Here is a 26918-nt window from a genome sequence, read left to right as displayed (position 1 = left end):
ACGCCAGGAGGGGACAACGTGGCCATCGTGGCCCCTGACCGGTGCTGAGCTTGGGGTGGCAGCGGCAGCGAAAAAAAATGCAGAGGTAGCGGTGCTGCAGGGCACAAATCTGGGGGTGGCACGTGCCACGACCCCAAGTCGTCTGCAGGTTATCCGCGCCCTCCGCTTAATTGCAGGTAGGTTTGTTCAGGGAGTGTCGAAAGCTGCACAGCCCTCGGCTAAAACACCGCTGAACCGTGGGGGTTAACGGCACCATCCCGCAGCAGGACTGACTTCCCGAGGGCTCACATCCCCACAGGTTTGGGGGGGCTTAGGCCTTCCCAGATCAGGGTGCCAGGGGAGCTGGATGCGGCTGCACCCAGAAGGCAGCAGCCCTCGGGACAGGGGACAAGCAGGAGCCACCACCGTCCCCGTTTAGGTGTAATATGGGCAGCGTACCCCCTCCGGCAGCACCCCAGCACCGGCCCGCACTGCAGCCCAGAGGCTCCGGCCGAGCGGGGAGACCAGGCTGTCACCCCGGGATGCCGCAACGACGGCGAGCAGGGGGCTGAAAGCATCGTGCCGCAGCCGCCAGGATGGAGCCTGGGGAGCTGCTGTGGCGGGGAAGCAGGCAGCGGGGTGGCAGGGGTTTTTGGGAGGGCACAGCCCCCGGCAGGGCTGTAACCACCTGGGGAGGGGGGGTTATTCGACTGCTTTATTGCCCAGCTGCCTTCAGCGCGTCAGGGAGGTGAGGTGCCCCCGAAAACGCCGGGGTCGGTCCTTGGGCCCCGGCTGGTAGCACACCAGGGTGGTAGAGGAGCAGAACTGACAGCTGAACTTGGCGGGTCTGATTTGGGGAGCGGGGGGGTCCTCTTCCCTAAGCACCGCTTCTGCCCTCTGGGTGTTTTGGGGGCTGTGGCGAGAGCAAAGGAGACATTGTGAGAGGCGGTGGCGGCTGTGGGGTGCGGGGATGGAAGCCAGAGCCCCCCTGCCCAAAGGTGGCCGCTCGGTTTGGTGGGATTTTACGCGTGCAAGAAGGGGGCCGACGGCGTGTGGGAAGATAGCTGGCCCTGGGGAAGCGGCTCACGGTCCGGATTACACTCGGCTCCCGCATGTCACAGCTGCTGCACTGACACAATCCCTTAAACTGCATTAAGCTCCAACCCCGGCGGGTGGGAAGCGGCTCCTGCAAGCATGAGGCCTCGGGAAAGATCCTGCTCCGCACCTCCAACCCGCCCACGATGGCCCGAGATGAGGCAAAGCTCCCCAGCGCTCCCGGGCGCGTTTCAGGTAAGAAACGATTAAATTTATTTAAGCAGCCAGAGCATCCAAAGTGGCTGGCAGCACTGTGCCGAGGCGTGCCGGCTTGCAGCACTGGCCACCCAGGAGGGCTCTGACTGCTCCGGGGAACTGCAGCATCCCTTTTTTAAATAATTTATAAAGCAGAGAGGGCAAAATCCCAGCAGCAGGCTCCAGGCTGGGTGTCCCATGGGGTTCAAGGGGCCTCCCTGTCCGGGAGCTGCTGGGCAGCGTTGCTGGAGGGCACGGCCGCTGCAGCCCATGGCACGCTCCGGCTCTTGCACCAATGCCCGGTGCAGGGTGGGATGAGGACTCACACTCACCCTCACACACGCACCATTCCTCCCCAGGCTGTGGCTGCCGGCATCACCCCTGCTCCCGTGGGCTGCCCACGGCCAGGCGTGTGTGCAGACACGGATGCCCACACAGCGGGGCCCTGTGCTCCCCCCGCTGGCGTTTCTCTGCTTGTTCCTCCCCGGTTTGCACACGCACACACAGACACGCTCACATGCGTGTGCTGAGATCCAGGTGCATGAACATACAAAGGGAGAGACAGACACCCCCACACATGCAAACACAGACACGCACATAATGACATGGATGCACACACAAGCACACACACATGCATACACACATGTAAGCGCATGGACACACACATGGACACATAAATGTACACAGATGTATATGTACACCCATACACACCCAGATACACACACAGACGTACACCTACACACCAACAACCAAATACGTGTATGGAGACACACACACAGAGACACATGCACCTGTACATGTGCGCGCACACACACACACACACACAAATGCATGCACACACATACATGTACACACAGACACAGGGCCACACACAAATGTGCACTCACATGGAGGCACACATGTACAAAACCACTCACACCTGCACGTGTGTACACACCCCCCTACACGTGTGTGCACCACACACATGCAGATACATGCAGACACATGTACACCCAGACATGCCTGTGCACACATGTGTACACATGCACATGTGTGCAGACGTGTGCACAAGCACATCAGTACAGACACGCACACATGTTCACGCATGCACACACAAACATGCATACCCACGTACATGCACTTGTCAACACACAAGCACGCCTGCACATACACACACAGATCCGCATGCACATACACACGTTACATACAACATCCATGTGCACACAGATGCATGTGCGTGCATACACACACAGACATGTATGCACGTGCCAATGCAAAGGCACACAAGTACGCACACACAGCTACACGTATGCACATGCACGCACGCATATATGCACAAAGAGATGCACTGACGTACACACACGTGTGCCAACACACATGCATACATTCATGCACGTACGCGTGCATGCACAGGTATACACACGCGTGCAAATACACATGCACGCACATGCCGACACATACGCACGCACCAACGCAAAGGCAGACGCGCAGGCACGCATCCACACGCAAGCACCCTTGCACACGTACACGCGCCAACATACACGCGCACTGGCACGCGCACATGCCCGCACACACACACACACGTGCCTACACGCGTGCATGCACGCACATACATGTGCGCGGACCGTGTGCCGTCGTCCCCCCTCCCCGCCCTTTCCGGGAAGCGGCGGTTCTCCGGTAGACATGGCGCGGGCCGTGCTGGCGCTGGGCGAGTGCCTTCAGGCCGAGGCCACTTGCCCCGTCTGCCTGGAGCTCTTCTCCGAGCCCGTCATCACCGAATGCGGCCACAACTTCTGCGGCCCCTGCATGGCCGAGGTGCTGGGGGTCCCACCGCGCCCCGCCGCCTGCCCCCAGTGCCGCGCCACCGTGGCCCCCGGCTCGCTGCGGCCCAACCGCTCGTTGGGTGCCGTGGCGGGGCTGGCGGGGGCCCTGGGGGACGAGGGGCGACGACCCCGCTGCCGGCCCCACGACGAGGTGCTGGGACTCTTCTGCGAGAGCTGCCGCGTCCCCATCTGCCCCCTCTGCCGAGAGGAGCCCCGGCACCGAGACCACCACGCACGCCTCGCCGAGGAGGCTGCCCAACAGCTGCGGGTAAGGGGGGGACCTGCGTGGGGAGGGGGCGGCTCTGGGCAGGGGCTGGGGGCCCTTGGGGAGTGGGCTGGGTCGCCCCCCCGGTACGGGCTGGGGTCCCCTCCGGGCACGCATCGGAGGTCCCTCCGGGCACGTGTCAGGGGTCCCCTTCCAGGCAGGGGTCGGGGTCCCCCCGAGCATGGGCTGGGGTCTCCTCTGGGCACGGGCTGGGGTCCCCTACAGGCACAAATCTGGGGTCCCTCCCAGGCGCAGGCTGAGGTCCCCTCTAGGCAGGGGTCTGGGTCCCCTCTGCACGTGGACTGGGGTCCCCTCTGAGCACAGGCTGGGGTCCCCCTCCATTCATGGGCTGGGGTCCCCTTGGGGCAGAGGTCTGGGTCCCCTCCGGGCACGGGTTAGGGTCCCTGTCCAGCCACAGATTTGGGTCCCCATCCGGCTGCTGGCTGGGGTCCCCCTCTGGGTACAGGTTAGGGTCCCCATCTGGCCACGGTTTGGGGTCCCTGTCTTGCCGCGGGCTGGGGTCCCGTATCCCTGCCACCCTGCTGGGGCTGCTGATTCTCCTGTGGCTCCCACTGCCCATCGCCCCCCCCCAGCCCATCCAGGAGCACAGGTCCCTCTCGCTCCTCACCCCTCCGTGGCCCCGCAAGGTCCCTAGTGCCCCATATGTCCCCAGCCAGGGACAGGGCTGGGGCTGTAGCTATGGGGAACATGGTCTCCCCCCAACATGTAGGCTGGCGTCCCCCCCGCCAGGAGCCCGCTCTGCCACAGGGCACGGCTTGGAGGAGCACAAGGTTTGTTGTTTTTAATACTCCGGTGAATTTATGCAGTGCGTCTGAGACACAGTGCTGCTGTCACTGCAAGCCTCTTCCCACAAATCCCACTTCCAACACCAAAAGTTGTTTTTCCTAATTAAAAAAAAACAACAAAAAACCAAACCACAAACTTCAGGGTTTCCACGTGAAGCTATTCCAGAAATGTTTCTGGCCAAAACAGCTGTGCCTGGGGATCTCCCTAGCCTGTCTGTAAGGCGTGCTGGGAGAGAGGTGGGTGCCCTCTCCGGGCTCTTCCCTTCCCCACAGAGCTGAGCTCAAAACCCACCCCCAGTGACCCTGCAGAGCAGTATTGTCCCCACAGAGGCTGCTTGGTGACATCATCTCAGTCCTGCAAATGTAACCCCAAAATCACCAAATACACTTCCCTCCCCCCCCTCCCTGCCTCCAGGAGACACTCCAGAGCAACCTGGTTTTTCTACAAAAAGAGAAAGAAGAATTTAAGCCCAAAGGAGAAGAGAAAAGTGATGGCCTGCTGGTATGTTTCTCTCTCTGTGCGCACACTGTGCCCCCCTGCCTGCTTATCCACCCATCCTCATGGGCGCATCCCATCTTTCCCTCTCCCCATATATACTTGTCTCCTTTTCAATAACAACTCTCCATAACAACAACTTTTCTCTCTCCCTCTCTGTCAGTCCCTTATATCCTTCTTCCATCCTGCTCTCATTCAGACTCTGCTGTCATCTTGGGTCCATCAGCATCCAGACTTGCCACCCCTCTCCCCCCTCCACTCTTCCAGCTTTTCCTTCCCCAAAACTCTTCTCCTTTTCCCCATGATCCTTGCCCCCTCTCCACAGCACCGGGTCCCCGTGCCCATGCGGAGGGTCCTGGAGGATGGGGTGGTTCAAGGGCCTCCGTGCGGGTGCCTTGCAGGAGAAGGTGGCCTCGGAGCAGCAGAGGGTACAGGACACCTTCAAGCAGCTACAGCAGTTCCTGCAGGAGCAGGAGGGCATCCTGCTGGCCAAGCTTGACCAGGCGCAGAGGGAGCTCACCAAGGAGCGCCAGGAATACATCTCCAGTGTTTCAGAGAGGAAATCGCTGCTGGACACACTGATTGCAGAGATAGAGAAGAAACGTGACCAGCCGGTGGTTGAGTTCCTTATGGTGAGGCTGCATCACCCACCCGGGCGCTGTGACCCCCCTAGTGAGGCTAGGGGCACCTGCCTGGCACCCTCTGCATCCCGGTGCCTGTGCAGCCCAGAGCCTTAGAGCCAAGGGCAGCATGGCACCAGCCAGCGTGCCAGAGGCCAGGCTGTGACACTGCGGTGCATGGTGTGGCTGGTGTGAGTCTGGGCCTGCAGTGTGAGTTGAAGGAAGGCGAGGATTTGGTTGAGCGAGTCACCAGGAGAGTGGTGTGACCCCCCCCGCCCCCGATCCCCATCACCCTGCTTCATTCAGCATGGGAGCGACTGTAACTCGCTGTCCTGGGGAACGTGGTCCTTCTCGGTGGTGCCAGAGCTGACCTGGTGTTTTCTCTTTTCCAGGATGTTGGCAAAACCCTGAGCAGGTACGAAACAGGCTCAGCGTCGCTCTCCTCCCGTGCAGCTCTTTTGGGCAGAGGTTTGGAAACGCTGCAAGCAGCCAAGCTGCTGGGAGGGAGGTGGCTTTGCCCTCCTGAGTATTTGGGATTTAATGTGATGTTATCTGGAACCAGAGGTCATTGCACCCCTGTTAAAGATGGGGTTCCCGTGCCAATAGCTGGGACACAGCTCCCCAGAGTTCTGTTGCTGTAGGGGATTTTCCCCTCCGTTTCCCTCCTGGCACCGGGTGCTGGCTGACTGCTGGGGTCAGAGCTCCTATCCATCTTGTTTCCCCCTCAGCTGCGAGGTGGCAAGGGCCCCGATCCCAGAGCCGGTTTCTCTGGAGCTGCAGAGGACAGTTAAGAGCCTCTCTGAGATAAACGAGCTGGTCGTGGCTGTGGTGGACAAATTCAAAGGTAAAGCAACGAAGTGGCGAGCAATACCTTGCTGTGTAGCCGGTGTCTGGGTCCCAGGTGGGCCACTGCTGTCTCTGTGCTGTGCTTCCCCTGGGCTTGGCTGCAGCAGGAGATCCTCGCTACCCAGTGCTTCTGCCTGGGGTTTCGGAGCAAAACATGCCTGCTCCATGTGGGATGCATCTCCTAGATGGGTTTTGCTGGAGCCTGGGGCTGTGGGAGCTGGGGAGAGAGCTCCATGTCTGGTTTGCTGTCCTGATGGGGAGCAGGAAAGATGTCACAGGAGGAGACTCATGCGTCTTCCTTTCCTTCCTCTAGCGAACCTGCTGAGCGAGGTGGACAGAGAAAGGGGTAAGTTTCTAGAGCTGATGGGCACAAATGAGGGAGAAAAGCTTTCCAGAATGAGTTTCCTTCCATCCTTGGGGCAGAGATGGGCTCACACCACAACCTCTAAATCCAGGGTCTGTCTAAAACCGGGTCCCTTCGTTTTGGCTAGGCCTGCTACAAAAATGCAGGTCCATCCCTGTGTCAGGCAATGCCCAGCGATGCTGTCCTCTAACACCAAGCGAGGGCCAGGGCAGCAGAAGGCCCTCGGCTTCCCTGTCTCTGGAGACTTTATTCTTATGCTGCAATGTGCAAGGCTGTGACTAGTTAAGCAGAGGGGCCATATGCATTTTGAGCTGGCTGTTAGGCACAGATCAGAAATGCTTTTGCAGGTGCTCGTGGTCCACACGGTCCTGGCAGCATCGCAGGGCTCGGGTCTGGCTGGCGCCGTTTGTGCCGAGGCAGGTCTCTGCCCTCTCAGTTTTTGGGATGAGGGACCTGATGTGCCTCAGTTTCCCCAACACTGTGGTCCATGCCGTGAGCCGGGGCCCCGGAGGACTGGGTTTATTTAGCAAAGGGCCTGGGGTGGTGACACTGCGTGGCGACACCTCTGTGGCCTTGCGGCATGGCCGCAGGATGGCAGCAGAACATTCCACATGAACCGGTGGCTCCGGCTTTGCCTGGTTACTGGGCAGAGTGGGGTTAGGAGCTGGTTTTCCCTTTGGTGACCATTCGTCCCCCTTGTCACTGGAGCAGGGACTGGCCTGGCACCGCTGCTGCCTTGCAGGCAATGCTTCCACACACCCAGGGGGATATATTGTTTCCCCACACCCAGCCTGGCTGCAGCCCCGTCACACTTGGACCCAGAAATATCCAGCACAGGATTAGCAAAGCAGGTTCAGCAAAGTCCATTGCGTCTGTCCCCCACGCGTGGGGAGGCTGCCTGGCTCAGTCCTGCTTCAGGGAGCGTTGCTTCACCCATGGGTCCCAGTGGGGAGGGCAGCAAGGGTCCCGTGTCCCATGCCGCCCAAGAGGGCTGCAGGTGCTGCATGTTTGCGCTTGCGGGGCATGCGTGACTGCTGTGCGCAGAGTACACGTCCCAGCCCCATGGAAGAGGGAGAGGTGCTGGTTCACTCCTCAGCAGGCAATGGACTGATGTTTTGCTCTGTTGTGCATTAGTGAAGGTGACGCTGGACCCAGAGACGGCAAGCCCGTACCTGATCCTCTCAAAGGACCGCAAAACTGTGTGGCTGGGAGACGGACAGCAAAACCTCCCTGACAGCCCCAAGAGATTCACGGGCAGCCCCAGCGTCCTAGGGTCCCAGGGGTTCACGGCCGGGAAGCATTACTGGGAGGTGGAGGTAGGGGATGCGGACAGCTGGGCTGTGGGGGTGGCGGTGGAGTCTGTGCAGAGGAAGGAATCGCTCAGCATGGCCATGGGGAAGATCTGGGCCCTGCGGCTGGACTGGAATCACCAGTACACGGCTCTCCACATGCCCCCTGCCCCTCTGGCACTGAAGCAAGAGCCCCGGAGAATCAAGGTCCACCTGGACTACGAAGTAGGCCAAGTGACCTTCTACAATGCGCAGAACGGGATGCAGATCTTGCAGTTCAAGGCCTCCTTCACAGAGAAGGTCTTCCCTTACTTTTGGCTCTGGTCACAAGAAGCCTACATCCAGTTGTGTGCCTGACAGGGTCAGATGCCTCCTGGTCCCCTGCCCGAGCCCTCGACTAGCTGAATAGGCAAGAGGTGTGGGAATGACGCAGCATCGCGTTGCAGACTCACTGCAGCTCTGCCTGGGCTGGATCCCCTCTGCATGTTGCTGCATCTCCTCCTGCCAGGTCCTCTGGAGCATTAAAGATATGTTGAGCTATCTGGGGGTGTCTGCATGCTGGTGTCCTGGGGAGATCTCACAGTGACAGTGTCCCACCTGTCTCTGCGGGCACTAAGGACACACACAAATAAGCAGGAGAGGGGCAGGGAAGATGCTCTGATTGCTCATGCTGGTCTTTGGCAGCGCTGCATGGCTTGCTTTGGCTCACTGTGTTGTGCTGTGTTGTAGGCGGCATGGGGATGCAGCCACCCCACACCCAGGAACTTGGGGTTGAGCCATGGAGCTGCTAATAGTGGTGGTAACTGCTCATGTAAAACCATAAAAACTGTTGCTTGAAAGGAAAACGTTCACAGAGGGGCGGGGATGACTGGAGAGCTGGAGTCGGAGCACCACCTGAGACTCTCCAGGCTGGAAGAACAGCAGCGATGGGGGTGTGATGGGGATCTGTGAGATCCTAGGTGGTCAGAAAGGGAGCAAATGCCATGTTGTCTAATCCAGCAACTGGGAGCATCACGTGAATCTGGTGGGTGGGAGGGCCCAGGCAGAGGGACACCTGGAGGTGTGGGATCCCCTGACAAGGCCTTTAGGTCCCTGTGTCAGGCTGAGAGCACTGGACCCAATGTGATCAGCCCTGGAGACAGCAGCCTTCGAAACCACCCCAGAAAGATCCAGCAGAGCGCACCTGCCAGGGGCTCGGCTTGACGGCAGAGACCTGCAAACCCTTAGGTGACAAGACACACGACCTACTGGAGCCACGCTGCCTGTCCCGAGCACTTCACTGCGTCACACTGTTTCTCCACCTGTAAAATGGGACTGTGTGTTTTGGAGCTGGGACTGCTCCCCTTGCACCTGCCTTGTCCACAACCAGACAGGCCTGAGGGATGACCCACACAAGGAGTCCCCTCCTTTCCCCAGCACAACTATCACCGCCTCCGTCCTGCTCCATGACCGTGGACAGGGCAGGGAAAAGGCAAGGTGGGGCAACGGGTCCTCTGAAAAGCTGAGCATCGTGTCCATTTGTAAGGCAAATAGCAGCGTCTGGGTAAATATCACAGCCTCTTGGAGGGAGAGGACACGAGAAAAGGTCTGCAGGGGTTATGTGGAGCCCAGTTGCGCCTGCTTTCTGCGCCTCACATGCTGACACATCTCTCTTCTCCCACTCCTATTCCACAAGTGCCACTGCTCCACGAACCCCGTCTCAGTGCCGCAGGGATGCACGCTGGCTTCTTATTTTCAGGCTGCTGCTCACCGAATGCCTCACAAGAGCGGCCGCCGCTTCCCCGGTGATGCTGCTCGTTTGTTGTTCTCACAGAGATCTCCTTTGAGGAGAAATGACGTGGGGAGGGTTTCTCGGCTCACCGAGACCCAGTTACCTGTTGTGTTTATGCCTTTCCCCCCCCGCCCCCTCCCCCTTTCCCAGTTTTACCCACTTCCCTTCAGGCCCAGGGCGGGTGGAGGGACGGCTAAAGGGAGACACTCGGAGATATGGCGGCAAAGCGGGGGAACTACATTTCCCAGCATGCAACGCTGAGGAGGGCAATGCGTGAAACTCGTTGCCCTCCGCGTTGCACGCTGGGAAATGTAGTCCTCCCCTTGGCACTCAGGAACGCTTCTTGAGGCGCCCCATTGGCTGGCTTCTCTATTGGGCAGCAGCGACGTCAAGCAACAGTTGGAGGCGGGGAGTGAGGCGCCCGCCGGCGTTCTTACTGGTCACAACGAAAGCGGAGGGCGGGGAGATTGAAGAAAAAACACCCGCCCCCTTCAAATGTCGCGCAGAGGAGGGTTTTGATTGGCGGAGGGGCAGTTTGGCGCCAGCTTCGGAGCGGGCGACGGGTAGCGGCTGGGGTCAAAGCGGTGCGGGCCGCGCTGACAGGAGGACGGTGAGGGGTTTAGCTCGGCTCGGCTCCATGGATCCAGCACCGGGCGGTTCTTACCGCCGCCGCCTCCTGCTTCTCTCCCCGGCTTCTCCCGCTTCACCCGCCGTGGTCAAGTCTCTCTTTCCCGCCGACCTCTCGCCGGTTTCCGACCTCCGTCTCACCATGGAGCAGCTGGGACGCGGGTCAGTCAGAGCGGGGGGAGGGGGGGGGCCTTCTGCTGAGCGCTGTCCCCGGGGCACCCCCCCCCACCCCCAAAAAAAAAAACCACCCCGAGGCCTCGAGGGCCCATTCCCTCCCTTCTTCCCTCCCGGACCCGAAGTGAGGCCTAAGGGACACCCCTCCCCCCCGCCATACCAGATCTCCAGGGCCTCTTCTCCCCCCACCCCCGGACCCGAAGCGAGGCCTGGGGGAGCTCTTCTCCTCCCCCCATTTGGAAAAAAAAAAAAAAAAGGCAGCAAGGCCTCGAGGAATTGTTCTCCTTCCGTTCCACTCCCTTCCCCGCAGCGGGGCCTTGTGGAACTTTTCTCCTATTTCTCCCCCCCTCCTGCAAGGCCTGTAGGAGCTCTTCCCCTTCCCTGCCCCCCTCTTTCAGAAGCAAGGCCTCGGGGACCTCGTCTACCCCACTCCCCCCCAGAAGTGAGGCCTCGTGGATCTCTTCTCCTTCCTCCCTGCCCCCCCCCCCCCCAAATCGAGGCCCTGAGGATCTCTCTTAATCTCCTTCTTCCTCCAAAAGTGAGGCCTTGAGGACCTCATCCTGCATTCTGTCCTTCCAAACAACCCCCCCCCCTTAAAACTGAGGCCTCAAAGACATCTTCTCCTAACCCTCCCCCCAAAAAAAACAAGGCCTCGAGGAGCTGTTCCCCGCCCCCCCCCGCCCCAAAATGAAGCCTCCAGGAGTTCTTCCTATGCCCCCCCCCGCCTTGCATACCCGAGGCCTCCACGACTCCCTTAAACGTGTTGTGTCCCCCACCCACCTCCACCCCTGAAGAGCTCTGTTCTCCCCCCACCCGTCCTTCCACCAAATAGCCCCCTTCTCTCCTGCCCCTTTCTCCCTAGGGAGCCCCGAGATTGCCCCCCCACCCCATGTGGTCGTGGCTCCTGCACTGTGGGCCATCTTCTCCCTGTGGTGTGCCACCATCTTCCTCTGGTTCTGCTCTGGGCATCCACCTCGCTCCTGAGCCCTTCCCTGTGCCTGGCCCCAGGACTGGGTGCTTTTCCCTCTCCCACAAATTAATGCTGTTACCTTTGTGTCTGTCCTTTCCCTCCTCTCTTTACTGTTTTGCATATGGAAAGTGTTGCAGTCTTTGGGCTCTGCTGCTCTTTTCTGCCTGTAACTCCAGCCGTGCAGTTGCTCAATGCAATTTTGCTGTTACTAGCGTCTAACTCTTTTAATCTCATTATTCCTATGGTAACCTCTACAGTTTGTCTCTTGTGTGGCTCCCGTTTTGTACTGGCCCACTCTGGTCTTGATGGCCACCCTGGTATTTGTCCTTTGTTTGCTGTTTTTATATCATTCTAATTTCTGTAATCACCTGCTTTCTTATGATCCTTCCCTCCTTCAGATTCCTGGAATTCCTGTAAATGATTTGCACCACTCCCCTCCCTGTTCATTATTCTGCCCTTTCAGTTTGTAGCCCTAGCTTGTGCCCAGATGCATTTTTTTTAATTAACCCATTAACACACTAAATTAGCTTTTCCCTTATTTAAGGCAATATGGAGTAATGCTACATGTGATATGCATATCTCTCTGTATTGAAGCTGCTGTGACCCCTGCCCACATATGAAGCTAGTGCGTGTCTGATGTGGCTCAGCAGTCAGGCAGGAGAGCTTTCCTCGAGGTTCCCTGCCTGCTCACAGAGCAGTGTCTGTGCTTGCACATGTGTCAGGTCAGGGGCTGGTGTTCCTCAGGCTCTGGATGCCTCGAGCCCCTTCACCTACAGGATGATTTAGACTGGTCTTATGGTTATGTGAGCAGAGAAGAACTTGCTTAGTTGGTAAGACAAAATTTGAGAGCTACCTACTTATGAAAATGAGTTTGAGTTAGAAGTTTGGTAATTTTTCTATGCAAAACAATAATTAAATGAGTGGCTGCTGAAGAGAGGGTTGCAGTCCCGAGAAGGATGAGGGGGCTCTGATACACTCTGAAGTGTTTCTAGTGAGTGGTTTGGGAGGTGCTGGTGTGATTGCAGGCACCAATAATCTACTGCACACTTTAAATTGTTTTTAGTCCTTCAAGTTTTATTGCAAGGTCTGTCATTTTGTTGTATTAGGACCTTCATTTGTGAAGGCACAAGCTCAGGACAGGCTCTAAAACATTGTTTCAAAAAAACCTTCCCAGTTAGTGTGTCATGGGGAAAAGCTTGGAAGTTTGGTGTGAGGTGACCAGGAAGGCAATCAGGGTAATTATTGTCTTGAACGGCACTCTCCCTGTCTCTGTTTTGGAAGCCTAAGTTCTAATAGTATCAGCACTGCATGTGCAGGTTTGAAGAAAGAAAACCAAAACCTTAAGCTGAAGCCCCTGTAGGTGTTAGATCTGAGCATGGTAATCTGGTGGTGGCATTATCCCTGTGTACTCAACAGCACATGGAGCATGAGAGACTGCAGTCTGCAGGATTGCCAAACTGGAATCCTTTCACTTGGCTGATGATAAAGGTTTCAGGTTATGACTACCTGTGCTGTATATCTATGTTCAGGCACTCCAATGTTGTATTTCTCGCTTCAGTGAGCGTTTAAAACAAATACCTAACTTCCTTTACAGTCAGCATGAAAACACTGAGCAAGATCTGGGGAACAAGAATACTAATGGTTTACAAAGAACAGTGTCATCGGAATCAACAGACTCAGGTATGGCTTTCTCAATTAATAAATAACAAGTAAGAAATGAAAGGCATCATATCTTTACATGACTTCTACTGCAAGCAGCTTCCAGGGTTTGGAGAGAGAACTAATGCTGCCTGCCTGCTATCCCTGCAGCCACTTCTCATTCTTTCGCTCTTGAAAGGAGGGAGGCAGGCAAACCATCACGGCAGTTCATGGTTTGGGTTGTGGGTGGGGGTTTTTTTCCGCTTTAATTGTCCTGGAGCATGTTAGGAGTAGAGCTTGCACAGAGGAAAAACTGGTTCACTCTGACAGAGATGGCTTTTTCCTTTTTTTTCTTAGGATGGCTGTTAAGACGTGGTCGCGGACCTGTCATGCTTTGTACTCCAGGGTGATGTTTATCACTACCGTTTTCTGATTGCCTTGATGTTCTGCTCTGTACATGGTAGTAGGTCAACACCTTATCATGAGCGTGTCAGCCTTTCTTGCAGTAGAGACAGCTGAAGATGAAGGCTGCTACAGATAGCCCAAGATAGGCTTCACTAGTGAATTGGATTCCCACCATTCTCTAGTCTGTGGTGTCTTGCAGATATTGGCTTGTGAGCATTTATAGTTGTGTGTGGGGGCTGTGGTCTGGAAAATGGGGAGATAGTGTTTCATTCTTCATTGTTAGGATCCGTTGCATATCTGCATTCAGCTCTGAATGGGACCGGTTTGAGTTTCTGCCCTTTGGAGGGTGATAACTTGGATGAAAGCAAGTTGTCACTGTGTGTTTTTTCTCTTTAAACCCAAACTGTACTAAGCTGCTCTGCACGCTCAAATCAAGGCTGTTGAGCAGGGTTTGTCTTGTGGCTTGCGTGGGGTTTTTTGTGGCTTTTTGTTAACAACAGCTGATTGTTTATATAAAACCCAGGAAGCTGCATCTTTCTTAGTACTGATACTTGCCTAGAAGTATTTTTTTCAGATGAGATGCTTTATCAGTGAAAATGAAATTTCACTAGAAGCTATTACCCCGTAACTTGTAGAATCAGGGAAGCTTCTGATACTTTGTTGGTCCAGCCCAGCAATGGAAATCAGTGCCTCCACCCGAATTTATGCACCAGTCTGACTGCACGTGGTACTTTCAGCCTTCAAAGGAACTTTATGAACTGTTAAAGCATGGGCATAGCTCACAAACCACAGAGCAGGATAGAAAAACCAAGCTTGCTAAATCTTCACTTTCTTCTTGGCTTTTTTTTCTTCTTTTCCTGTCTCCAAAACAGGTCTTAAGTGCTTACAAAACATTCATGATTAAGTTTTCTGCTGTGCCAAGACCACTACCCGTCATGTTAGTCAAATTAATTCTTTGTAGTTGTTTGTTTAGATCACAGTCACTGAAGTAGCAGCAAGTCTTGTCATGATGGTATAGAGTGCATTCTGGTAAGCTGTTGGCCTATGACTAGGGCTTGTGAATACTACCATAATACAAAAACTTCTCAGGGATCTGTGCTTAAGTAGGCTTCATATTTGACTGTACTTAGGTGCTATGTAGTTGTAATGTTTCACTTGGTTTTTGCTTAGGGAGTGCTTGCAGTTGTTTCCAGTACCCTCGCGTGCATTAAGAAGGGTCTTTTGACTACTTTTTTTTGGAATGAGGCCAGAGTTTCTTCCTATAAAGAGGTATAACTAAACACATGGCTTAAAAAACCCTGAAGGATTAAGTTGTTTATTAAGATGTGTGTGTGAGAGAATAAGACAAGGGTATTCCACGTTATGTGGTAGCACTCTGTTCTATATGACATTCTAGACAGGGTTGGGGTGCTTTTTTCAATTACTCCTATTTTTCCCCAAGCACTAACACCTGATTATCGATGGTGAAAAACCAAGAGTATGGAGTATCTGTAACAGTTTGCTTCTACCCTGAGATGAGGCTGCAAACTGGATTTCCTACATCAGTTTCCTCTCTAAGCTCAGGGTCTTTCAGAGGAAATCTCGCAATGTCCAATACTTTGCGTTTCCTAGGTGCTAAGATACCACTCGGTTGAAAACGTTGTCTCTCCTCTGCAGGTTGTGCTTTGGATTCGCCTGGTCCTGCAACCTCAGACAATACCATGGAGGAAACGTATGTAACCATATGCTAAGCCTGACTTCTGGCATTTCACGTTGCACCATTAACAAACGTAGGCTAATGAGAGTCTTGACGTGGCTTTTCCTTTGCTGGCATGCGTGCAGTGGGCTTTTCTCTCTGAAACTTCTAGAAGTGCATGCTGTAGTGCTCTGAAGCTTGAGATGCTAGGCTTTCTGTCTTGTCTGTGTCCCAGAGTACTTAACAAGTCTTGGGTTTGAGTTAATGTGTTGTACCAACCAGACTGTTTGAACATGACATTGGCACCTTACCAGGAGTATGAGGCTGTACCAAATTGCATGTAAGTTGCAGTTTTCACTCACCACTTAAACTATAATTTATGCTTGTATATGCCTTAACTGATACTAAGCAGTTTCTCTGAGCTTTGAATTTGTTGCTCTCAATTAGATTATTTTTTATTTCCCTAATCTTCTGTCCCCAGGGATGGGGGACAGATGACCTTGGTTCCTGATTTACTGAGCTTTTCTTCCTTCAACCTAGCTTCTTGCCTAAACAATGCTGAAAAGAATTTGGGGAAAGGAGGGAGAGAAGGAGTCTAGCTAGTGTTTCAAAAACTATGATGGGTTAAGTTGGCTATAAATAGCTTTTGAGAAAGACAAAGTGTCATCAAGAAGCATGTTGGCTTCTGCTTAGCATAACACTCTATGACTTAAATACAACATTGATTTTTAGTGTACTATCCTTCAGTACTAACTATGGGGCATCTCACTTGCTTTTAGGTTTGAGAAAGCAATTCTTGAATCTAGCAGACTAAAGTAAGTATACTTTTAACTTCTTTGTCAGTGACTGTTGTAGCTTATGGAGTTTTACTGGGAGGGGAGTGAGTTCTATTCATGTTACTGTCTTTCAAAACAAAACATTGAAATAAATCTTGGTTCTTTTTCATTGTAGCATACGAACGCCTTTCAGAAGAATACATTCACTGCCAGTAAGTGAGGGTGGTATTGATATTCTATAAATGTTAAAGGATTTAGCGTGTTAAGTGTTTTTAGTTGGATACATTCCATAACTTGTTAATTTTCCGGCTTCAAGAACAGCTGCTGTGGTGCTTAATGAAAACTGTCAAAATTACAGCTTGTAAACTCAGTCTCGTTCATGTTGGTGTGAAATTTCAGTGATGTGGCTTTGTCCCTAATGCAGTTGAAGCATTTCGGTACCTGTACCAAGATGTCAGTATAAAAGACTCATGCACATAGTTTGCACCAATTTGTAGTTGGAGACCTTACAGTCTTTATTAATCCCTGTTTTGCTTAAAATGTAGTTGTGCAAAGACTATGTTGCACAATACTGAACTGACACTTTTGTATGAACGTTGTAGCAAAGCCTCCTGGGATCCAGTCCTGCCCTGAAGAGAAGCCATTCCAATTCTCTGGATAGTGATGCTTTTCAACTGCTGGAACAAGAAGAAAATAAGGAGAATGTAAGTGTTGCTTTCTGTTGCCTGTGATGGTATGGTGTAAGAGGCGGTACCAAGGAAGCTGAATTAGCACACCGCTTCAACAGTGGATGTGGTGGAAAAGGCTTCTTTTACTCTGCCTGGCTGTAGTTCAGACATAACAAAGTTTTGCATGGCTTATCTTAGGGGAACTTGCAGCAAAGTGTGACAGCACTGATTATAGCAACTGCAAACTGATTATGGGTTAATAAAAATTTGGTAGATTTTGATTGTGCAGCTCTACCTTTGTGCTACCAAACCTGACTCCTTTTAGGCTGTGGCAAGGGAAAATGTATTCATACTGCTAGCTTTAGATAGCTACGAGGGGTGCCTCCAGACAGATAGATCACCTCATCTCTTTCCACTGCTGACATGGGGAGTCCTGGTTCCTCACAGCACAAATGTCCTTTTGCCTACTTGGTCTGAAAGGCGTTGCTGCTGGAAATCCCACCAGTAGGACTCTGATGGGTCTCTACAGAAGAGTGGGTGTCAGGAGACAGCCTTGGCTGCCTTTAAAAATTATTTCTTTTGCAGAGAATTTGACTGACAAAAAGAAATAGAAAAGCCTTAAGCCTGTAGGAGATATCAAGAGGATAAAAGCTTGATTATGTTAAATGAATCACTATTGTAACATCTTTAATTTGAAAACATTCGCCTTCAGACTCTTCCTGTTGGCAGCAGGGAACTTAAACTACCTGAGGTTTTGGGTTTAAAAAAAAAAAAAACAAACCTGAAAAGATAAAATGATCCTAGCAATTTACACAGTTTGTCATTTTGGTAAAATGATCACTTTGCTCCTTTTTAATTCAGGAATCATTTGAGTTTAAGAAGCCAACCAAACCAGCTTCTCGTTGTTCTGTGCACATCCATTCCCGTGATGGAAAAGGTGTTCCTGGACCAAGGCAGAAGTCATCTTCAGCTCAGATAGTGAGTATTACAGTGTTCTTTACAACTAATTCTCACCTAATCCTCTGCATACATACTGTCTGAGAGAGAAAAAATTGCGTCAGGGTTCTAAGGCAGTGCTGTTAGTCACCACTCTTCATGTGCCAAATGGAAAAACTTATCTATCTGCCAGACAAGAAAACTCTTCTCACATTTGGCTCATGAGACGGTCAGAAGTTTGAAACATGGATTGTTCTGTAGTCTGCAAAAGGTTAGTCAATACAGAGCTGAGGTTAGGCTGCAGTAAGTCAAGGGAGCGTGGACACTGATGTGGAATAGAGGAATTTAGTTTGTAATTGTTTTCACTACCAATAAAGTAGATACTTATACTGAGGCAGGTGCATTTGGAACAATGAAGCCAATTGTGTGGATGCAACTAGATCTTATGTCCAGATAGGACATCCAGGAGAAAATATTACCTTCTTTGTATTCTATTGCTTAGAAAAAGCAAATAGAATGAAAAAACATGATGGATCCTTACACGGAAACAGAGCTGGGAGGTTAAGTCTTGTCTCCACTGCTTGGATCTGGTAGTCCTTCATCCTGCTTAGCACTCTTGATCTTGGGCTTATCAGCTGCAGTTTATATTAGTTCTTGATCTTACTGACAGCACCCATTTCTCTTCTTTGCACGTTCACTGGATAGCTTCTTCCAGAGAAGAGGGTTATTGCTTAATGAGGTTAATGAAGCACCCTGCTGTTCTAGGGATCCAGTAGAAGTATTGGAACTCACTTTGGGGTTTGCTCTCAAGCCAGTGTATTCAAGGTGGTGGAATAACCACCGTGTTTTCTGTAGTGCAGTGAGAGGCACAGCATTATCTCTGTGGTTATAGCTTCTTGCAGTAAAGAGAAGGAATGCTGTTAAAACTGTCTTGTCTCAGTTTCCCATGGGTGAAATACCGATGGGTGAACAGGAAAACTACAGACCAGCTTTCCTGCAGCAGTCTTCTCTGACTTCCTCTGAAAGTGAAGATGACGATGGATTCCTGGAGCTGCTAGATGAGCAAGATTTGAAGGTATGTACAAAGGAAATACGATAGACATTTCAAAATCAGCTGCCTAATGTTATTAGTCTGCCAACAATATCTGTCCGTGGTGCACATATGTTCTAGCAGAAGTCAGTGTGGTAAGTCAAACTGCAAAAAGCTAAGTACTAGGGAATCCTAGAAGATGATTTATCATCATCTTTTTTCAACTCTTATGTTTCAGTGTCTCTATCTTATGTGTGCTCTTTCCTTGTGCAGACAGTGGGATTTACTTGCTGTGTGAACAGCCGTTAGTTTAAGAATTGCTGCTGTTCTTCTTGGCAGATGAGAATTGCATTACTCAAGAGAATTATTTGAATAGTTGGCATTTTTCTTTAGAAACTTGCTGAAGGAGCTAGAGGTGATATTTACTTTTTAGCCACTTAAATAGAAGAATGTTTCTAACTGAATTTGAAATGCTTAAAGCTTTGGAGGAACATCATTGTTAATCAATCAATGAATTGATATAACTTACCTTCTCTAACATGTCTGAACTTGGTTCCATTATTTCATTTGAGTATTGGACTAGTAATTGAGTTAAATTCATTCCTAAAACTGCTCTGACAGCTGAATTCAGCTGGAATGTTTGCCCGTGCTGTGCAAAAGCTGTATTTACAGTCTCTGCCCACAGCGAAGTAGATGAGAATGAACTTTCTTTTTTTTCTCAGAATGATGAGGAGATGCCATCTGATGTGGCGAGCCTCTGGACTGCACCACTAGTCATGAGGAAAACAGACAATCGGGTAAGTGTTCTGGCAGAGCACAACAGAAGAGAGATGGGGACTTTGTTCTGGCAGTCGTTTTCACTACTGGGACAAGTGATCACACTGTCTCTGATCCTGTATCCCTAATAACAACAAAACAAGATACAGCATAAACCCCCTTCAGTATTTGCTTATCTCTAAAGCCTGTTTACCTCAAGGACATCGTCAGTGTGGAACAATGCTCATTGTCTGCCTATATAGGCATTAACTTTCTTTTTACAAAACCACTTCATAAATGTGAGAAGATCTGGATGTCCCTTATCAGATACTTGTTGACATATCTTGAGTACATTCTGCACAGACTTACCTGGAATGCCTGTAGCCTGATCTTATGATAACAGACTTCAAGGGAGTTTAGACTCCAGCAAAAGGCTCCTTAATGTGCTGATAGATTGTCTGCTAATTGGTATAAAGCACTCTGCTAGCATTTCATATTGCTCATGGTGCTCCAAGCTCACCCAGTCCACAGAGCAAGAAACAAGTATTACTGGAAATGTAGGTCCTGGACGTAGATGACCCTATTAACATCCTGCTGTTGCTGTGCAGTGGCTGTGTGTTATAGAAGGCAAAATTTGTAATAGTCTGAAAGTCTGAGGCTTGCTTAGTTTCTAACCTAAACCTTTGCTAGACAGCCCCTAACTTCTCCCCTTCCTTGCAGGCCAAACGATGCCGGTTGTTTGGCTCTTCATCTCTGACTAGTGGTGTAGGAAGAACCACCCAGAAAAGGATGGAGAGATCCCAGGAAGAGAATTCTCCAGGGAAGAGCAAGAAGAGGAAAAGCCTGCCTGGAACACCTTCTAAAGACTCAACGGTTGGTGGCTTGGCATCCAATTTTGTAATAGAAAATTGATTAGGAGAGGATCTAATATAGGTGTCTAGTTTATGAAGGTTAATGAGAGAGCTTCTTCAGGTGAATTGCTGACCTAGCAAAACTGCATTCTCTCTGCATAGTGCAGGAGATTTGGGGGAGCTGGTGCAGTAGCGCCATACTCTTGAGCCTGAGTTTTGCTTTAATCTGAAGGGGAGGCTGGGGAGTTGTAGCTCAGGGCTTCAGAGTAAACTCTGAGTTTTCTGTTATGTTATGGGAAAAGGATCCCTCTGTGCTGTCAGTGCTCAGCATTGATCTTTAACCTGTGTTCTTCTAGAGTTTGAAAATGGTAAAGATGCAATCCTCCACAGCAGAGATCGAAAGCATTTTGGACAGTGACCAGAGAGACCTTATTGGTGACTTCTCAAAGGTAATTCAAGTGATTTCATGGTCAAGTGTTAATTCAAGTGTTTTAATGGCCTCTCTTGGTAGAGATGTCTCAAACCAGCCCAAGTAAAGCACTTCCCTCCTTTAACAGTACATATTCAAATTACTAGGAAAGGCTGTCTGAGAGAAGGGTGCTTTCATAGGTTAGACGCAAAGCGATTAATTTGTGGTTATTCAAGAAGATCTACAAAATCTCTTCAGCATAGGAACCAAAAATAAAATTATGTCCTTGAATTTTAGAATTCTTAGTTTTAACTCTTGAGCCTTGCTGAAGAGATTATTGTCAATAAAGTGTCTGTGTTACAAGATTAACTGCTGGACACTGTGCTATTGCCTATGTGGCTTGTGTTTGGAATTTTCTCAATTAGATGCTGTCTGTCTTACAGGGTTATTTATTCCATACTGTCGATGGGAAACATCAAGACTTAAAATATATTGACTCAGAAATGGTATGTGCCCCAGGGACAGTAAGAAAAATTCTTTACTGGGGGGGTGGGGAATAATACAAAAACATGTTGAAACAACTGAACTTTTTTTTTTTTTCCAGATTGTGTCTGTGCTGACTGGGAAGTTTGCAAGCTTCATCAAGGAATGCGTGATAATTGATTGTAGATACCCATATGAGTACGAAGGAGGACACATCAAGGTATGTTGACCCCATAAAAGCAATGTAGAGTTGTCTGAAGTTGCAAACTGGGGTCACTTGGCACCATGTGGGGCTGCTTTTTACTAGCAAGTATCCAAGGCCATGTGGATATGTTATAGCTGGGGCGCCCAAGTGCCCCACTTGGGGTCTGTGATCCTGTTATGCCTACACATTGCATGAGTCTCAGGACACTGAGCTCACAGTTGGCTCATAAAGTGAGTTTTCCCTCAAAGGAGGGAACATTCTGCTTCCCTTAAGCAGAAGAGGTGGCCTGTGTGGCAAGGAGGGAGATGGTTCCAGAGGAGGATGTAAGACACTCGGTGTCCAGCATCCTGAGATCTAGGGAAGCTAAAATTTAGAATATTAAACTTCATTTAAACCACAGACTTCAAAGAACAAATGGCTGTGCAAAACATAATTGATGTTGAAGTTTGCTGCTTGAGTAAGCTGGCTGGCCCTCTCAAATACAATGAGATGGGAAAGGAAATCTAATGAGCCACAACCTATAGCTGTTGAAACAGCAATCTGAATCAGGTCCAGGTCACACAGAGTCGGCATTAGACTATCTGTAATGTTCTGCTTGGGTTTGAAGCTGTGTTCCCAATGGCTGGAAAGGGTTGCCAGAGCTCCTCTAGGAAACTAAGATGAGGAAACAGCTTGCAAGGAAGTGGGATAGGTTTGTTACTGTTTTCTACTCGCAGCATGTGCTCAGGCATTACTTGTCTTTACAGGGTGCTGTAAACCTTCACATGGAAGAGGATGTGGAAGACTACTTGCTTAAGAAGCCAATCCAGCCATCAGAGAACAAACGAGTGATAATAGTGTTCCACTGCGAGTTTTCTTCGGAGCGGGGTCCTCGCATGTGAGTTATCCCACACTCCCCTAGATAAGAATTTACTGCTGTGCTAGTTGAGAGCAAAGCTTTTGGGATGGCACCAGTTACTGTGCTGGTGTGCTACTTAATACACAGTTTATCATGAGATGTTGGTTGTCACCTCTCGCGGGGATGTGACACAGCCCATGATGCCATGATGTGAATGGCCATGCTGAAGTTGGGCTGGTGCACTGGAATGCTTAGAGAGGGAAAGGGAAAACCAGTTAGCCGTAGCTTTGCAGCCAGTGTGGCTTCTTAGCCTGTTCCTGATAGGCAATGGCTTGCTTCTGTAATCCCAGGAATGGGAAGTTTTGGGTGAGAGCTGTTTTCAGGTGTTACTTGTTGAATGTGAGATTTAACACAGGATTTTTTTTCCTGCTACAGGTGCCGGTTTGTGAGAGAGCGGGACAGGCTGGGTAACGAATACCCCAACCTCCATTACCCAGAACTGTATGTCCTGAAGGGGGGTTACAAGGACTTCTTCTTAAGATGCCGCGTAAGTGACATTCTCTTAAATTCATCTTTCACACTTAGAGGAGAAGAAACAATAGATCAACAATATTGATGTATTCATACTTGATCAGACTTCTCTTTGGAGTAGTGTTTTTTTTGCTGGGGTAGCTTTTCCTACTCTGTTTCACAGTGCTCTACTGTACTGGGAGCAGTTAAAATTTGGCAGTGAGGCTCTCGAAGCCTATTCCGTACTTCAGAGCTGTCTTGCTGCCATAGCTGAAAGGTTTTTCCACTTGTCTCGAGTAAAATATAAGACTGGTTTCTGCCCTTTGTAACAACTAGGAGGCCAAAATTTTGTTTGGAGAAGGAATTTAAGACTGCTTAGCCTGCAAAGACTAGGAGAGAAGACAGGCTTGACAGTAACTGCCATATAACAAATGGAAAGCTGAAGTTTCATACTAAAATAGCAAAACTGAAAAACTCGAACTCTGAGTTTTCAGCCTCTAATTCAGAAAAGGAAACTAAAAAATGCCCAGCATCTCTCTTCCCAGTGTTCTGAGAATGGCGTTTCTTGTATCTCTTGGCTTCTGCTGCTTCAGCATTTCAGTGGCTGTACTCTCTTTTTCCAGCTAGTTCTTCCCGCTGTTCTGACACAAACTAGACTGTGGCCTGGCTGTCACTTAAGTCTCTCTCAGGCCCCCACACTTCAGAGTATCTCTTGGATTACCTTCCTGTTCTGTGACTTGGTGTGTTTTTAGAGAGATGTGAGATATTTGGCCTTTCTGTGGCTGGCTGGCTGTTTCCTGGTGGGATATTGGGTCTCCCAGCGTTTGGGCCATCACGGGGGATGCCGATGTTCATGCCAGTGAGTGCTGTCCTGGTTTTTGGCTCTCCCTGGGATCTGCTGGCTCCCCTGTGGCAGTGGATGCCTGGGTTTTGTTTTGGGCCCCGTGGGTATCCTCTCCTGAGGTGGAAGGATCGAGAGCCTCAAGGTGGCAGCATGGAACAGCCGACAGCAGCCTTTGATGCTCTGGTGTGTGAGCCGGGGTGGGCCAGTCCCGAGATACAAGTATTCTTCAAAACTGTCCTGTTTCAAGGTGAATACTAGACAGGCTTAGTTTGTGTATTGATGTCTGCCCAAAAATTTGGGGTGAGAGGTCTGTACACAGGCCTGAAAGTCCTTTGTTTAATAGCTATCACTTCTGAAGTAGCTGTAATCTAAATATCATGGCTTTGTTCATGAGTGTCTGGTATGAAGCTCCTGCATAGAGCATGGGGGGGGCTGTTTCTGTTTTTTCTGCTGGTATTTGTTTGAATGGTTGCTATCAGGCTCTGTTGATGAGTCTCAAAAGAGGTCATCACTCCTGACACACTGAAGTGAAACCAGCTTCTCTTTCCCCAGAGTTTCTGCGAGCCCCAGAGCTATCGCCCCATGCACCATGAGGACTTTAAAGAAGACTTGAAAAGGTTCCGCACCAAAAGCCGAACATGGGCTGGCGAGAAGAGCAAAAGGGAACTGTACAGTCGCCTGAAGAAACTCTAAGGGCTGAGCTGAACAAGACTGCCCATTGTGGGGAGGGGGAGGCTGCAGTGGGAGGGAGTTGTGCCTGTTCCATGTTTGTGGTTATCAGGTACCAGCTCTATCCTCGTCTGTCATCTTGCTGGGAACACCGTGGGACTTGTGGCTGCAGGCTTGAACCAAGCAACCTGGGTGCTGGTTGGGAGCTGACTTCTGAATCTTCTTGTTAAGCTGCTTTGTGGAAATGGCTTCTCGTGTTCTGTGACATCCACAAACTGCCTGACAGCCTGCCCAGGGAGGGGTGGGGAGAGGCTGTTGCCTGCCACGTACATGGGGCTCGGCTGGTATATGGTGTAAGCATTGAGGGTATTTTAGTGCCTGGGTTTTTTGTTTTTTTTTTTTTTTAATGCTTTGTTTTATTTAAATACAGTCAAATGAAGCTAATACCGCTGCAGTTGAATCCTCTGGATTGTACTTAAACCTTGTTTCTGCTAAAGGGAAGCCTGCTGTTGGGGGGGTAGAGGGGTTTATTTTTCTCAGCTGAAGTTATGATTCTGTGTTTTCATAGCATAACATGTTGTGGTGAAGTAAAATGGGAAATAGTTCATTACAGCTAGAGGTTCCCACCTTGCTGAACTCCCGTGTTCTGCTGTGGGAGCCACTTGAAGACAGTCTAAGGGGAAATTGCTTATTGTAGATAGATATCATGAATGCTTTATTTCATAGTAATTTGAATTTAGCTGCTGCTTTAGTTCTAGAGGAGTTGGTGTTTTAAAGTAGGGATAACTTCTGGGAACTGAGGGCAATTCAGAATTAGGCTGTCTCAGGTCATCCCAGAAGTACCAGGTGGCAAAGCTGTTACCAGGTTTCTCAACAGCAGCAATTTACTGCTGCTGTTCCCTCCAAGGCTGTGTATTATTATAATGAAACGTGTCCAGAAAAGAGCCCGGCTGTGAGGAATCACACTGATAATCCTGGGAGGTGGTTCTGAACCTGCTTCTGCTGCTGTGGGTTTGACTTTGGCCACTTCTCCAGCAGCAGAAGCACCTTCTGCCAGGAAAGGCAGGAAATACAATTAATTCTTGAAGGAAGAACTTCCTCAGCTGGCATTGTACCCTACAGCTGAGCCCTACAAATTGCCCACCTAAAGCAGAATTCATGGTTCCGTGGCACAACTGCTTTGCTGCTAATTTTTGGTGTCACAGAAGACCCAACTTCAATTAATGAGCCTTATGGTAGCCCAGGGCTTTCAGGGTAAGGCTGGCTGCCTGGTGCAGCAATGCTGTGGTGATTGCTGTAGCTCATCTTCCTCAAAAATCACACAAAAACTTCCTGGTGAAACTAGTGTTCCCAAGGCCGGGCGTGCAGCCTGGGACTAGCCACCCATCCTGGAAGCTCTCGGCTCTTTAGCAGAAATCCATGCTTCACATGGCTTGGCTTGCTCCCTGTGAGCTAGTCTTGCGTGCCATTGTATCTGTGTCGAAAAAAAATACTGAAACAGAGGTGCCTTATGTGGAATTTTAACTTGATTTTTTAAAAAACTGTTTCTTAAAGCCTGCTGTTAATCCTCTTGAGAACTGAAAAGATAAACTTTGAACTCTAACTTTCTCATTTAAAAAAAAATAAATCGGATTTTGCTGGTTTCCCTCAAAGCCGAATACCTTGAATGAGAAGATGATGAAATGCTAAATCAGAAATGGCCATTACCAACTCTCCCACATCTCGCCTGGAAAGTCTGAACTCTGGGTGGAAGCTGGTGAGGTGCCTGGGGGGGGGCTGCGTGGTGGGGGGAGATCACGTGCGGGTGAAGGCCGGCTGCCTGTGACACGGGCATGCGATTGACCCAAACTGCTTTTTGGTGCAAGACCTGTTGTGCCAAGCCAAAGTGGTAAATAATCAGTTTAGCAATACAACAGCCGGGCAGCATGTCTTGGTACAAGTTTGTAAACAAATAGTTGCTCTATGTAAAAGTTTAACTTGCCAGCCGTGTTCAAAAAAAGCAGATGGAGACTGTTGACAGAGCCACGATGCTCTTTTCCAAGGTCACTCAGCTGGAGCAAAACCATTATAGCAATTTGTGGCTTTACAGTTGTACTTCCTGCGAATGCCCCTAACTCAGCTCGTTATCCCAAACTTCCTGATATCCAGGAAACTGAATGTGGTGTGGGCATTGTGGCCCTCTGTGGCCCAGCACTATGGGGGGATATGAGCCACAGTCTGTGCTTGGAGGGACCAGCTATGCTGGTAACCCTGAAGAGACAGAACTGTGACCCCTTGCTATATACCCCACCTAGTTCTGTCTGTGTGCTATGCTTGGGAACAGTCCTGGGTGTGGGAAGGAGAAGGCTGTGAGATGTATGTTTCTAAAATCTGTCCCGTATCAGCCTGCAACTGTACTAGACCACTGTGGGCTGAGAGGGTAAAGTACTTAAAATCTCAACAGTTTGTCTAACTCAACTTGTCTTGTGGTAGAAGGCGTGCATGCTGGTGAACTTCTTGGCATTGTGCACCGTGGCTTGAAAAAAACATGTTGGCAATCACTGTTTTTCCTGTCTTGTGTTCTTTGCTTGTTGCTTCTGGGATAACTTTAAATGATGAAAAATAGCACCCTGCTTTCCTGTAAGCTGCAGGAATTGGACCAGTTGGAGGAAGGCTGGTTTTCTTGCTCAGCTGGCAGAGCTGCATGATATTTGTGTACCTGTAACTGGCAAAGGCAGCTGGGCGCAAACTGTTTGTGGCCTCGTGCAGGGGCCTGGGACCCTGGCAGGGGTGGACAGAGTTGGGAAAGTCCAGTTCAGCCCCAGTCCAGGCTGTTTCCAGGCTGATGGAGACTTGGGTCTTTAATCACTCCCATGACTTGGGAATATCAGGGCTGCAGCCATCTGAATTTCAAAGCGGTGTATTTCCGTCATACTATCTATGCTGC

At 50.4% G+C, this 26918-nt stretch overlaps 2 protein-coding genes across 5 annotated transcripts; both read left to right on the top strand.

Annotated features, from left to right (window-relative positions):
* Nucleotides 1–2870: 2870 nt before the first annotated feature.
* Nucleotides 2871–8458, top strand: LOC126037611 (E3 ubiquitin-protein ligase TRIM7-like). Its single transcript, XM_049798054.1, has 7 exons — nt 2871–3339; nt 4558–4644; nt 5040–5270; nt 5651–5673; nt 5987–6102; nt 6418–6450; nt 7603–8458. Exons 1-7 carry the CDS (start codon nt 2932–2934, stop codon nt 8112–8114), a joined length of 1410 nt encoding a protein of 469 aa, XP_049654011.1. The 5' UTR covers nt 2871–2931; the 3' UTR covers nt 8115–8458.
* Nucleotides 8459–10063: 1605 nt separating this feature from the next.
* CDC25A (cell division cycle 25A) lies at nt 10064–25570 on the top strand. 4 transcript variants are annotated; one of them, XM_049798033.1, is made up of 16 exons: nt 10064–10317; nt 12894–12979; nt 14999–15053; nt 15797–15832; nt 15969–16005; nt 16396–16497; nt 17323–17439; nt 18338–18472; nt 19150–19224; nt 19904–20056; nt 20391–20483; nt 20887–20949; nt 21048–21146; nt 21878–22008; nt 22405–22516; nt 23876–25570. In XM_049798033.1, the coding sequence occupies exons 1-16, from the start codon at nt 10166–10168 to the stop codon at nt 24014–24016; spliced, it is 1587 nt and encodes a 528-aa protein (XP_049653990.1). In that variant the 5' UTR covers nt 10064–10165; the 3' UTR covers nt 24017–25570. The 4 variants fall into 4 exon arrangements, with proteins under 4 accessions (XP_049653990.1, XP_049653993.1, XP_049653992.1 ...); XM_049798036.1 differs by lacking the exons at nt 10064–10317; nt 12894–12979 and adding an exon at nt 14470–14611; XM_049798035.1 differs by lacking the exons at nt 10064–10317; nt 12894–12979 and adding an exon at nt 15253–15357 and having other exon boundaries at nt 15043–15053.
* The last annotated feature ends 1348 nt before the right edge of the window (nt 25571–26918 follow it).

Source organism: Accipiter gentilis, chromosome 4 (genome assembly GCF_929443795.1).
Source record: "Accipiter gentilis chromosome 4, bAccGen1.1, whole genome shotgun sequence".
Taxonomy (NCBI): Eukaryota; Metazoa; Chordata; class Aves; order Accipitriformes; family Accipitridae; genus Astur; species Astur gentilis.
This window is presented reverse-complemented; position numbering and strand designations above follow the sequence as displayed.

Coding starts and splice junctions, on each gene's coding strand:
- LOC126037611 (XM_049798054.1), top strand. CDS start 2,932: ATGGCGCGGGCCGTGCTGGCGCTGGGCGAGTGCCTTCAGGCCGAGGCC. Junction 3,340..4,557: donor AGGCTGCCCAACAGCTGCGG/GTAAGGGGGGGA, acceptor CCCTGCCTCCAG/GAGACACTCCAGAGCAACCT. Junction 5,674..5,986: donor GTTGGCAAAACCCTGAGCAG/GTACGAAACAGG, acceptor TTTCCCCCTCAG/CTGCGAGGTGGCAAGGGCCC.
- CDC25A (XM_049798033.1), top strand. CDS start 10,166: ATGGATCCAGCACCGGGCGGTTCTTACCGCCGCCGCCTCCTGCTTCTC. Junction 16,006..16,395: donor GAAGAATACATTCACTGCCA/GTAAGTGAGGGT, acceptor TGAACGTTGTAG/CAAAGCCTCCTGGGATCCAG. Junction 22,009..22,404: donor TCGGAGCGGGGTCCTCGCAT/GTGAGTTATCCC, acceptor TTCCTGCTACAG/GTGCCGGTTTGTGAGAGAGC.